We start from the raw sequence: 14,279 nt of genomic DNA, 5'->3' as shown, positions 1-14,279 counted from the left end.
TGATGTGCAACTTAAGGGAGCTCTCTGACTCCCTCCTCCAAATTTACAATACTCCCCCCAAAGTTATCTTGTGCTTTGCGGTTCATTTTTACCCAGCTTTTCGACATTAATAAACAACATGCAGTGTGTGGTGTTTCCTCACAGATTGCGGCTACTGCGACTGTGGCAAATGCGAGTGTGACGACGGCTGGTTTGGCAAGGCCTGCCAATTCCAAGAGGAGTGTAACCTTTCCGGAAAGAAGAGCAGGGAGCAGTGCAGAAACCCCCAGGGGGTGGTATGCTCCAACAGAGGTACATTTAGTGGTACATTAAGCTAGAATGTCGAGGTGGCAGATTTAAAGCGTCAATTGATCATCAAATGACCAACAAGTCTTTTTTCAAAACGACCTGTATGGTCGTATTTATTGGAGGACTGTCTCCAAATGACTCACAAGACAATTTGAGACAAACGTTTATAATTGCACTCCTAATGGAATATTGATTTTTACAAACAAATCCTCTGATGCGCGACAAAATTTGGGAATAATTGAAAAAGCTTTTTTATTATGAATATTGTCAAGAAAGTAACAAGCTAATTCACTACTAGTATTTTGGGGAAAATATAAAGTATTCAGTGCAGTATCTCCACCATCTTTACATACTGACACATTCTGGATGTTATTGTATTTATTTATTATTTAAAAAATTGTAAAGTTTTTTTTTTATGGGACTATGAATTGAAAAATATAGCTTCCACGGCCAAAATTGTGAGCAGGAAACAATGTAGTGCAAATTTGTTGTACATAGAATATTGATAGGATTGTTTTTGTAAAGGGACTTGCCACTGTGGTAGCTGCATGTGCAACAATGAAGACAACAAAGGCCTGGTGACGGGAACCTTCTGCGAGTGCGACGACAGCGAGTGTCTGGATGAGGAGACTGGTGAAGTGTGTGGAGGTATTTACCAAAGCTCCCATCTGGACAAATATTGTAACATAATATCATCGCAATAACGTTGTTATTTACAGATACCAAGTCAAGATCATTTGAAGTCTCTTTAAAAATATGGATATTTTTGAATGTCAATGTACAGCCCTCAAAAGGAGTGACCTGATCAGGTTGTTGCGTGTTGCACTGTGCTTCCAGGCCACGGTCAGTGTTACTGTGGAAACTGTTACTGTGCTGCTGGTTGGCATGGAGACAAATGTGAATTCCAGTGTGACATCAGCCCATGGGAGAGCAAACGCAGATGCTCATCTCCAGACGGCAAAATCTGCAGCAACCGAGGTCTGTTCATCTGCTTTGAAACCACACGGCAGCCACAGTGATTGGGATTTTGTATTTGTTTTTATTTAATCAGATGATACATTTTAGGAAAATTTTACGATATTTATGACAGACTTAAATTGACTATAATGTTCAATGTGAACAAGCACCATATAACAGATGCCCATCCAATGAGTTATCCCTGTCCTATGGTAGTACTGTACAGTGAAAAAAATAAGTCATGTCAAATTTACATTAGTCCCCATTCAATTAACACACGATTGGGGGTGCAAGGTGGCTGAATATATCATCCGCAAAGGGTGATATTGCAGGTTACCTATACAAACACACTTTGCGTGCGGCAATCTCATGCACAAACCCCAGCTAGTCAATTTCTGCTTCTGCAATGTCAAGCACTGTGTGCGCCTCGACCCCCCTGATCTTGAATAAAATGAGGGGAGCTGCTTCGATAGGTCGGGAGTCGGCTGCGTTCCATCATGGACCACAATGTGCTTTATTAATTTTGCGCTAGTTTAGCTCTACCCATGTACAAAGTTAGACTGAACTTTGCACTAGACTTGCGCGAGGCACGGAAATAGTCATCATTCTTACTGGAATGCCTGCTTTTTAGAAGAACAGTTGAGGCAGGTCTTTGTTAAATGGAAATATATTCGACAATTCAGGAGCAACACTTGGCAAGGCTCTTTCACATTCAGTTGCCAGCCAGGAGCTATTGTCTCTCCAACGTGTCCTGGTTCATCCCTGGAGCCTCCTCCTGCTGTGACCTAATAGGACAATAAACAGACACCAGATCAAGCAAGTATGGGGCCTGATCCTGAATCTTGAGGGCTGGCTAAGTGTCTGTTCAAATTTTGTGATGAATACTAAAATTAACACGCAGCCAGTGCAAAGATGACAGAATGGGAGTGATGTGGCTGAAGCTATTGGATCGAGACAAAAGCCTAGCGGCGGTGTTTTGAACTAATTGAAAGATTTGTTGAGGCAGGTGATGAGAGAAGTGCATCAGCAGGAATAATATTGCAACAATACACTAAAAATAACAAGTTTCCTGAAAGTCCACATAAGTAGTGTTGGTGAAAATTCTACCATTTTTTATGTGACCCTCCATCGATTCCAGTAGTTCTTCTCTTTTATTTCTAAAATTAATAATGGCTCACTACTGTACTGTATTAAGACAGAGACACTTTGCAGATCTCCCATTTCTGCTTAAGTGAACAAGTGACACAAGACTTACTGTGTTCACAAAGTAGAAGACCGTCAAAGATGTAGCTGTAGAGACAGAGGGCAAAGGTCGGACAGAATTTACCAGTGCAAAAAGCAACGAGGAGATGACAAGAAGATTTCGATTTTAGGTTCATGTTGAACAAAGTCTGTTTAGTTTTTTTACTTTCTAGGGTTGCTTGAAGCACTTTTGTGTAAAAATTGATGGAAAGGAAAGAGGAAATGAGTCAGGTTGGTATGGTTGCAAAATTTATTTATTTCCAGGGTAGATGTGGAAGGTACAACTGTACATTAAACCATGTTCTGTTTTACAGAATAACGCAAAACTATAACATGTATTTTAACTCTCTAATAAAACCCAACCTTAAATTGTATAAACTGCTGCTTTAGTCTAGTTTAGTTTTGTTCCCATGGGAACTTATGGGAATTCATAGAATTTTGCAACCCTACAGGTCAACAGAGTACAGCCTACAGTGATGTATCAGGACAAATGGGGGTCAGGATAATTATTTGGGAAGGGTCATTCAGAAGATGGGTGAGTTCTTGTGGAGGAGCTTGGGAAGGTGAATTGTGGGAAGTGAGGATAAATTGGGGCGGATTGGGGATAATGGGGTTTGTCAAGGAGGTCATCAGGAAGCAAGATGATGTCAACCTGGAAAATTTGGAGGTTATTCGGGGGAGGAGAAGAGTGATAATTATAGAGGGTGGGAAGGTATTTGGAAAGGATAATTGGAAGTATCATCTACAAGGATGGATGGACATCAAATGCAATTACACTTTAGAACAATATTTCTTCACATTGCAGCCTACACTGCAATCGACTCCCGACCCCCATTAATCACCATTTACCGGTATTGTCATCCGTTTCAATAAATAAATGGCACACTAAAAATAGAAGTTTCCTTTATTTCACTTGAGAGTGTAAAAACAAAACTAAATTACTGTCGTCAAGGGAAGGCATCTTTACTTATATAGCACATTTCATACACAAGGCAACTCACTGCTTCACACAATCAAAAGCACAACATTTAAAAGCATTCACAAACAAAACAGTTAAAGGCATTCAAAATCAAAGTATTGGGGCTGACTTCATTTCTGTTGACACTATTCTATTTGCGCGCAGCATAACAGCTACAAGCTGCTTCACCGTGTTTGCTTTGAAACAGTGATGTGTCTCTGTAGACGCCTCCCGATGAAAAGCTGACATTTTACACTATTTCTGATTTACATATGCCAGATAAGTTATTTGTAATCATGCGCATAAAACAAATGCATTGCATAAAAACTAGATTCCATCAACCTACACAGATGAAAACTATACATTTTGTATCGTTTTAAGTGGCTTTCTTTATGCTCCACAGTAACCTTCATCTCTCCTGTGTGAAAAGCTTGACTGACAGGAGACAGTAGAGTAGCTCCTCCATCGCCTAGCTAATAATACTCTAACTGGCATGCTGTCAAACCGCCTAGCTGGGTTGGTGGCGCTTGGGGCTAAATGCATGCATTAATACACAGCAAGGTTCACATCTATCTCTATAGGAGGACTGTGGGTGTGGGGTGCAGTGCATAAGAGAAAAAAATAAAGAAGAATAACGTTCAAACCGTGATGGAATCAGAGGTGCCGTATTTGGCTCTGGCCTGCGACAGTGCATGGCCATGTCATTGAGTTGAACCCTAACCAAAAGGGCTAATACACGCCTAGGGCTCACCAGCTGGCATGCTCCCCCGGGCTTGCTCATGCTCTGACAAGCAATCATTACTACTGGATGTTGCTGAGCCAATGTCGTGATTCAACTACATACAGTACAACTAATGACAACTTGCAGTAGAGACACACTGTTAAAAGGCGGAAGAAGTAGCAGAGGTGCTCCCAATACAGAAGTAGGCTACTCAAATTCTGCTTTTTTCTTTTTTTTCCTCAAGGGCACACTCTCTAATAGAGCTCTATCGCTTTCAAATGTTTACATTCTTGTCCATAGTAGGAGAGGCTCTTTAATGTACTTAAGTACCAAAACCACATTTTTACTTTCAAGTCCTTTCCTCCATATATCTGTTTTCGAATGTAGGAAGCAAAAGTAGTCATTAGAAAAAGAAATACTCGAGTATAGTAAACTGTAAAAATTAGTTTAAAATTTTTTTATGTCCCGTTATTATATCTAAAATATGTGACTTCACAGAAACTAAATGATTGATCATTTCATGTTGATGTAAACAATAATTCTTCACTTCAACCAACCTTAATTTTTTTGCCTTGATCCAAATAATTTTTCTAACATTTTAGTTACTGAACCAAACTAATGTATTTACTTTTAACTGAATTAACATTCATTCACTTTGACACCAGTTAATCAATTTATGCATAACCAAATGTTATTTCTCGCATTTTTTTAAAGTTAAAGGTTGAAGTAGCACTGATTGTCACACCCATCCAAGTATGGTGAAATTTGTTCTCTGCATTTGACCCATCTACAGAAGGAGCGGTGAGCAGCAGCAAGGGCTTGCACTCTGCAATCATTTGGTCATCCAACACCCCAATTTCCAACACATAATGCTGATTGTTAAGAAGGGTGGCATAGTTTTATAATTTTTTTGGTATGACCCGACCGGGGATTGAACCCACGCCCACCCTGTTTAGTTTATTTGACTAAAAAAATAGATTTGGCCAACAGAGTATGCTCAAAATATTCATCTTAAAACATGAGCCATATGCAACATATGAACTAGAGATGAGGTGAGGATGGAGAAAGAAGGTGATGGAGAAGGCAGAAGATTCCATTTATAATATCACATGGGCAGTCTTTTGAAAGACATCATATGACAAAAAGACAAAAAAAACCAACAACCACAGATTGTCTAACAAGCAAATGAGCCCAGACAAACACACGTGGTAACAGGCCTACACGATCTGAGCTGCACAATATCAATATCAAAACAATTAGCAATGAAAGACTGCTTTCTGAAATCAGTGACCCTCAAACTACCGAATTCAAAACTCTCACTCAAAGCCCAACAATATAGCATACTAAATATATTACCTGGAGGGCATGAAGAAAAAAAAAATAATTTGAAAATAGAAACTTTATTTGGGGCAATTAGTTTTTTGTTTTTTTGTTTTTTGTTTTTTTTTCTGAGAGAACTCAGTATTCTTCATTCGTAATTTTTTACTGTAATATTTTAGGCCCTTTGGACGTATATTTAGTTCCGTAGAAATCAAACTTGATGTCTGTCAATGCAAAATAAATGTTTTTCACAATCAAAGCAATAACTTGTTTTGAATGGAAATTATTACTTTCAATGAACAACTGCATGTAATAATTTTTACAGTGTACAGATGGTTAAAAGATCTATAAGTACAGTAGAAAAGTATTTGTACTTCATTACTTCCCACAACTGACGACAGAAAGGCCCTAGCCTCAGGATTCGGGTTGAGCAACCACTTGAGTTGATGAATGAAACCTCAGCGGAACTGCAATTTGAAAAGAAAAAAAAAGTTTTCTGTGTGTACGTGTCTGTGTTTGTTTGTTTGCATGCGTGTGTGCGTTAGGCACCTGTGTATGCGGAGAGTGTAGCTGTTATGACGTGGATCCCTCTGGCGACTGGGGGGATATTCACGGCAACACCTGCGAGTGCGATGAGCGGAACTGCCACGCCACCTACGACCGATACACTGACGACTTCTGCTCAGGTGAACATGCTACATCATTGGCCTGATGATAATGATATATTACATTGTTATTACACATGCACAATCATTGGACTCCAATTTTGCCCCTTGACTGTATGCAAATAAGGTAAAATAAGCTTGGAGTGGGATTCAGTCCAGTTGTACTGCAATACCTTTCTAAAAATGTGAATCAAGGGTGAATCAAGACACACACAAAAAGGCTAAATTGCTAGACTAGAGGCACAAGTGACATTTGTTTCCAAATCAACCAAGCCAGTACCAACTAGGTGGGTCACAAAGATGTATTTTGAAATCAAAGCTACAAAATAGTTTCCCCCTTCAAAGTAATCCCCCTGGAATTGGAGTCCAAAGGACTTTCCCAGGCTTTTCTGCCACATTTGATACAGTTCCTCTCCCTTCCTCCAGGTCACGGTCAGTGTCACTGTGGCAGGTGTGATTGCAAGGATGGCTGGTCCGGAAAGAAGTGTGAGCATCCGCTCTCCTGCTCCGTGTCTCTGGAGAGCAGTCTGAAGAAGTGTCGGGGAACATCCAGACTGCCCTGCTTTGGCCGAGGTACACCCGCTTCCTTCTCTCTTGCGCTCCTGTTGCCATGGTAACCCCTGCACTGAGTTCTCATCTCCCGCCGTAAAAGTGGGTCATTTCTAGTGCCTTTTTTTTTTAGAGATCCAAGCACAACAAAGCATATTAAACAAATAGCTGTCAATCAAAAAAGGGCATTACAAGCAGAACTTTTGATATCACTTTCTGTTGGGCCTCTTAACTGCAAGGGTCACCAGGTAGACCCCAAGGACCACACGAGTAGCCTTGTGGGCTATTTATTAAAAAGAAAAAAGAAAAAAATCATCAGTGATGGGACAGCTATTTAAAGTGGAAATCAACCTTAAATATTTCTTCACAATAATATGTTATATGCGACCTTTCTAGTCTAAACATGAAACTCTGATTAATATTACATTTGTGGAATATAAATTATGAAGCAAAATCCAGTCTTTATTATCCATCTGAGTGGGCGGCCATTTTGCCACTTTCTGTCGACTGAAGATGACATCACAGTTGCTCAGGGCTCAGGCAACGACCAATCACAGCTCACCTGTTTCCTCAAGCTGCGCTGTGATTGGTTGTTACCTGAGACCTGAGCAACTGTGATGTCATCTTCAGTCCACAGCAAGTGACAAAATGGTCGACAGCAAGTGGCAAAATTTACAAGAAGTATTATTATTATAATAATAATTATTATTATTATTATTATTATTATTAACCAGAATGCCATATTTAGACTAGTGGGTCTGCACTGAACAATTATTGTAAAAAAAAAAAAATGTTGGGGGAGTGGGGTTGGTTGACTTTCTCTTTAAAATACAAGTCAATCTTATCAATGTTGATAAACATTGTGAGAAATCATTTGCATGACGAGTGTCTTAAGTCTTAACACAAATTAAGTATTTATTTTTTTTAATTTAAGAAGTGTGTACCAAACTGGTAGCTCTTCACATTAAGTTCTCATTTAAAAAAAAAAATTAATGATCCTTTATAGGATCTAAAAAAAAGTGGGGGCATTTGCTATAGCAACGGCAAAGTAACAGTGAACTGGCGGTGGGTCGATTTATGTGTGATTTATGACACTGTATGATTCATTAGCAGCACTGCTGGACAGCAGAAGCCCGTTTTCTTGCAGCCCCTAAAACCGCTAAAGGCCGACGTGCGGCACTGGCAAGTCACGCTACTGCAGCAGATGTACAGTTTGCTCCTTCTCGGTGGACCTTCGTGGCCTGTTGATTGATGGCCGGGGGCTTAACAAGTGGCAGGAAAAACGTGCCAAGGAAGCAGTACAAGTTGAAGTTGTTTATAGCCTTTTAGCACATTTTAGCTTTATTACTGCTCGGTAAAAAAGCCTTTGTTTGATACCAACTAAAGTCTAAATATTTAATAAACATGCATGAGAGCTTCAAAATCCTGCTCACGGCTTTTAATAGAGGGAATACGATCAAAGTTGTTGCCATGGTGACCCTGGCATGTTATTATGACAGCATCAAAATCCCACTAATGGTTTGTAACATGGGTAATCGCGTCTCTGATGTTGCCAAGTGGATTTGGGATTTTTAGTGGTATACTTGAATATTTTAGTGGACAGCCTCCTGGACGTCACTAATATTGTGTTAGGCTAGCATATGTGCTAAGAGATTTGTGTCCAAGGCTTCAACAATTTAAAGTTGTGTATTACAACAATTTTTGTCGGTACTGATTAAAGCCACATACAGTAGTGGCAGACGGTTACAGTTACCCACAAAATGAAACGAGGAGAGGCATGGTGATCTATAAAGGTGTACAATTTGGTGCTGATCCAAACTAGGATTGCTTGCCCTTGGTGGACGTTTACTATATGCCATGTGGCTTCTATTGGTTCCAGACATTGGTTTGATGTGCCCAGTCAATCCTCCACTATAACATAATGAAACAGAAGAGATGAACATGTGACAGCAGAGTTAATTAACTCCAACACCTCCAGCAGTGCCATTATCTCCACGAATTGCAATAAAATGGAGCTTTAAACTAGAACAATAAAGCCCAAAGGCTTCCTGGTTGAAATTGACATGACTGTTCATTCTATTGGCTGCTGACATCTTTTAAATATTTAATTACCTGTATCCCGTGTTGTTGAGGTTTATCAGTGTTTATACTAAGCGGGGGGGAATCGAAATTTAAAACAATACCACTCAGTGTTTTTAATGTGCTGTTTAAAAGCGGATCCTGGATGTTGGAAACAAGCAACTAAAACTGACTTTACTGCAATCACATTGGCTTCAGCTACAAAAAAAAGCAAGAAATTCAGTGAAAGGAAGTCAGGCAGCAGAGAATGGGAGTTGTGAAAAGCGGGTGCAGATGGCAGATTGAGCGGAGAAACCCCTGAAATGTGAACCAGCAGTCTGAAAGCTTTTTTTTATTCTTCTCCCTGAGACACAAAAGACGAGCGCATTCTTTCCACTATGTGGTATTTCCTCAAGGAAACACCTGCTTTCATCATTGGGATTCCTTGCCAAGTGTGATGGTAATGCAATGAACGGTCGTATAGTCTCATGTCTGGCATTTGATGTGCAGAAAAAGGTCAGAGTTAAAGGGGGTCATTGCAGTTTATTTTGTGAGGCGATGCAAAATAACTGTGAGGCAGATTCTGAGTGACATTTTCGATGTGATTTCCCTCCACACCTCGCCTCTGACAGTATGTGTCATCCCGATGACTTATCACTTCACTGGTCTCCAGCTGGTACTACTACACTCAGTTTGAAACAATGCTCAAGGTCATTGGCTAACTTTTCATGGGCTTGTTTAAACAATTAACACAGTTCTGAGGAGTACTATCCTCAACCTGTGTTTGAACCGGTTTTGTGAATAACCTGTAACTTGTCTATGATACCAAGGAGCCAGGCTGATATGTGGCGGCCGTGGCTCAGGGTGTAGGCACGGTCGTTCAGCAACCAGACGGTCGGCTGTTTGATCCCCGCGCTCCCCAAGTCATGTGTCGTTGTGTCCTTGGGCAAGGCACTTCACACACATTGCCTCCAGTGCTACTCACACTGGTGTATGGAAGGTGCAAATGTTTGGTAGGCGCACACTGGCAGCAACGCTTCCGTCAGCATGCCCAAGGGCAGCTGGGGCTACTTAAGTAGCTTACCGCCACCAGAGTGTGAATGTGTGAGCGCACGAACAATGGAACCACTGTGGAGCGTCTTTGAGTATCTGCTTGGATAGAAAAGCGTTATATAAATCCAATGCATTATTATTATATGGCTTCAGGGCAAAGCATCCTATTTTGCCTTTTTTTGTTTGTAGTTGAGTAGTAGTATTCCAAAATTCTGCACCCTGACCATGGCCAGACGACATATGTCATAGAAGTGAGGAGTAGGTCTGTCACCTGTATCTGAACAGAGGTTTGTTGTGTAGAAAACCTGTATTCTGACCGAGCCACCAACAGCCAGGCTCAGATGATCTCACGGCTAAAAACATCCCACTTCAAAAACCATTCGCCAAAGAACCTTGAGGAATACAACCGTCAACCCATATTTGATCCCAGATCTTTTGGGTTGAAAATTTGCAGAACACTGAGGTGCAGTACAGTGAACCCAGGCCTGTTGGGTTTAAAAACTGAAAACAACAACAAAGTGCCCCCCACAACTAGATAGCCCACAGACAGGCCATCTTGAAGGTGGAAAGACCAATCTCTAAACAGAGGTGGTGTCATATGACCCCAACTATAACCCACATTCAATGCTGTCCTTTTTTCTATCTCAAAAAGACTCAATTATTTTGCCTAAAAAAAACAACAAAAAAACAAAAACACAGTTCCCAGTGACTGTAGGAGCAAATCCACTACAACTGAATGGAATATCAATGAGGGCGTTTCGACCCAACGATTTATCGACACACACAGACCACTCTACAAGGCATCTTGACAACTGCTGTACTAGTGTATTGTACTCCAAAAGAATGATACCATTCGTGGTCTGGGGTGTGCCTCCAACTTGGAGCAAAAATAATTGGTTTTGCTACTGAGGATGGTGCAGTCCCGTCCTAACCAAGTGTTGGTGCATGGACTGATGACACCTGCTCAGATGAGAGGCGAAACGTCTTCCAAGACAACCAGAGCAGTCCAGTTGCGATGGATTCAATGTTCACAGTACAGTATATATCATCAACATTAATTCACTCCTGCATCTATTGGGCTTAAAAAAAACATATCCCACTTAAGTCCCCTATTCCAGTCATTCAAGTCACAGGGAATTGACTGTTCCAAGGGTCTTTCACAGATGGCATTCCACTTCTGAAACTTCTGTACCAGACACCAAAGAAACAGACTCTTCAGATAGGTTCACAAGTATTGAGCCTGCACGCTCAATCACAGTATCAGAATGAATAATTTACAGTGTAATTATAATTTGAATGATACTTTCATTGGGTGGTACAATTTATGTTCAGCTTGCCACTTTACAATTTAGAACACAGTTCTTTCCATTGTCATATTGTGGAAGGTTGGAGGGCTTTTGGTAGCCTTCAATTGTTGTTTCAGACACAGTGAGTGGAGCAGTTTTGTGATCTGTCTGTAGAGAAGTATCCCTTTTATGCAACAATGAGATACTTGTAAAGAAGAGTAGCAAATGTTGCATTTCCTTCATTGTTGTTCACTATGTGGACTTCCTCTTCTGTTCATTGGCACTATGCATTGTGACTAATGCATCATTAAGGTCATGATCAGAATCCTTGAAATGCTGCACTTTTTCCTTACCTCGGTTTCTTGCAAGGTGCACAAGGCTGCCAGTGACTGAGCTTGTGCCGCCACACTTTCAAAATTGCAAAATTTAATTTGATGCGCCTTAAACCACCCTCAGTTAGTAGCAGGTTAGTAGCAGGGTTATCCATGAAAACGCTTACGTGACTTCATCAGAAAGTGTGACAAGCGTAACCACACACACACACACACACACACACACACACACACACACACACACACACACACTCTCTCTCTCTCTCTCTCTCTCTATCCAGGTGTGGATAGTTTGACAGGCGGATATAATCGATAAGGGAAGGGTGTTATGACATCAGTGGTTGCCAGGGTAACTGACTCCCTTGCACAGATGGTGCCATGCTCTATGGGTCTGTGTGTGCATGGTTACTTACACTGTATAAAACTCAATAATGTTTACTGAGTTACATGACGGAGCCTTTAAACAACAAATACATTTTCAGAAATGTGAGTAAAATTTCTGGTATGTACATTTATTTCTATTTCACAAAAGATGCTAGCGTGCTAAATCTGGCGCACCCATAAATCTAAATATGTACGATGTGCTGTCTTCTATTGCACGCTTTATTGCTCCTTTATTGGGTACACTTGGTCAACTGCTAAACTACTGAATGTCAAGTCAACCAATCACGCGGCATTATCGACTATAGCGATTTGAGAATGACCTTCGAATGAAAATGCATCACAGCACAACTGAATTGTCTTTTATGCTGCCGCGTGCATCATTTTCAGGGCCACCTGTTGATTTTAGTGACTTTTCATAACAAGAAAAATTATATGCAGCACATAATATTGAGGTAGGCTACACACAACAATGACTACTGGTTGTCTTTTTATCTTTATAAAAATGAAGGAAGGGTGATTTATTTGTTCAATGTTTAACACTGGTGAAATTATTTTGACACATGTGACCCTGATGTTAAAAATTCCTTCTCCCTGGATTTGTGGCCGGATAATTGCAGTGTGGTTTACTTTTTTATTTTATGTATTTATTGAACACACTAGCTGGCTGGAAAGCTACTTGGGCAACACAGGTCAGGCTAAGCGGTGTCCCACAAGGGTCAATGCTGGGGCCCTAAGCTTTTTATTTCATGTAAAGTATCTGACACACTGAAGTTTATTGTTTTTGCAAATGACACAAACATTTTATAAAAGCAGTCAACCAGAAAATAATAACATTCAAAAATTGGTTTGACATAAACTATCTTTGAACGCAAGTAAAACAAACCGTATGTGGTGTGCTGTGTTGGTCATCTTCAGTACACCACACTTTTCATCCTTGCAAAACATTTCTATCATCTTTACTTGTTCTTTGCAACTTAGCTACACAAGTGTTAAGTGCAAACACATATGCTTTTTTTTCTTCTTTTTTTTTAACACATACTACCCACACAAAAGAGCCCAAGATGTAAATACACCATCTTCTGTCTGTCTTTTTTGTAGGTCAGTGCCAGTGTGGACAATGTACTTGTCACCCACCTGGGGACAGTCGAGTTCATGGCAAGAACTGCGAGTGCGACGACCGACAGTGTGAGGACCTCTCTGGGGAGGTGTGCGGGGGTGAGTGCACACGCACACAAAATTTAGAGAAAAAACTATTATCCAGTTATTTCAAAGAAACAACAAGAATTGAGGGAGACTGGACTAAATTAGTAAGTGGTGCAGCTTCCTGGAACATAAACACAAACACAACATTGTGGAGTGACCACATGACAGTTTACTTCAGCACTAATTGCAGTTGACAATGTTTCAACTAAAAGTGAGCTCAACTTAAAACCTAGAGTCTTCACACTTGAATTAACCTGAGAAACTGCTTATGTGCTTTGGTTGTTGTTGCTGTTTTGCTTGGCAAAAGATTTCAAATGGTCTCACCAGTTAATGCTTTAATATCTACATGTGAACAATTGCATCTGTGAACTGAGATAATCACAATCTCGAGTGAGTGACTTTGTTCTGGAAAAAAACATCTAAGGAGACAGACTGGGAACCAAACGTCCATTTTCAGGTTTGACAGGTTTCTATTTTGAATCAACTTAATTGTTGAAATCTAAATTTGAGATCCAGTGTTCTTTCTCACTTTCAAACTATTTAAATCATAGAACATCTTTTCGAATGAACCTTCACACATTTGAAGAAGGAGGCTAAAGTCATCATTCAAGCTATTGATCCCAAATGGCATGTAAGGGTTGGTTTACTAGTGGTTTCATTACAGAATTATTGGGCTTTTTCTGCTCTGTAGTAAGTATGGCGTCATTGGGAAACTGTTTATTTAAGGGAGGCGTTTAATTGTGATGACTAATTGGGACTCAACATCTAATAAAGATAGTATATATTCCCAAGTTGAAAAAAAAAACGGTTTATATTTGAGTCACTAATAAGGTGTTTAAAAAAAAAAGAGAGCAATTATAGACTCAACTCAGAGTCTTTCAAGGGGAAATTCAATCACTCCCATACAGGCATGATGCCTTGCTCACCTAGAAAAGGGCTAGGAAGCAGACTCTGATCCCTCCAACAACTATTGTAATTGCCCTTTTTTACATTTTTGTCGGCAGTGGGACTCAAACCCATGCTACTCCAACTCTAAAGCACAAGCCCTCATAGACTGAGCTCTCAAATACTGCAGTAGTTGGAATTGTTATTTTTATCATATTATATTGATTGGCTGGCAAAGATCACATAGTTTTAATATTGGTACGGCCATTTTGCAATCAAGTTTAGGTGACTAACTATGGTTTCTTTACCAGGAATTAAGCAACATGGACATAAAAATTCAAGCAAACCTATAAGATGTCTAGTTGGCTTTAAGTATAT

General features: G+C 40.2%; 1 protein-coding gene across 1 annotated transcript in view; it reads left to right on the top strand.

The window, feature by feature from the left end:
* itgbl1 (integrin, beta-like 1) overlaps positions 1-14,279 on the top strand; it is a 35,261-nt gene that overhangs the window by 16,886 nt on the left and 4,096 nt on the right. The window contains exons 3-8 of the mRNA XM_086090945.1: positions 145-291; positions 814-936; positions 1,126-1,266; positions 6,032-6,172; positions 6,578-6,724; positions 12,912-13,028. Coding sequence (XP_085947071.1) covers positions 145-291; positions 814-936; positions 1,126-1,266; positions 6,032-6,172; positions 6,578-6,724; positions 12,912-13,028 — 816 coding nt within the window. The remainder of the gene's footprint in view (positions 1-144; positions 292-813; positions 937-1,125; positions 1,267-6,031; positions 6,173-6,577; positions 6,725-12,911; positions 13,029-14,279) is intronic.

Source organism: Leptonotus elevatus, chromosome 12 (assembly GCF_054856555.1).
Source record: "Leptonotus elevatus isolate MCC_2025b chromosome 12, RoL_Lele_1.0, whole genome shotgun sequence".
Lineage (NCBI taxonomy): Eukaryota > Metazoa > Chordata > Actinopteri > Syngnathiformes > Syngnathidae > Leptonotus > Leptonotus elevatus.
The sequence above is the reverse complement of the archived record's forward strand: the minus strand, read 5'-3'. Positions and strand labels throughout refer to the sequence as shown.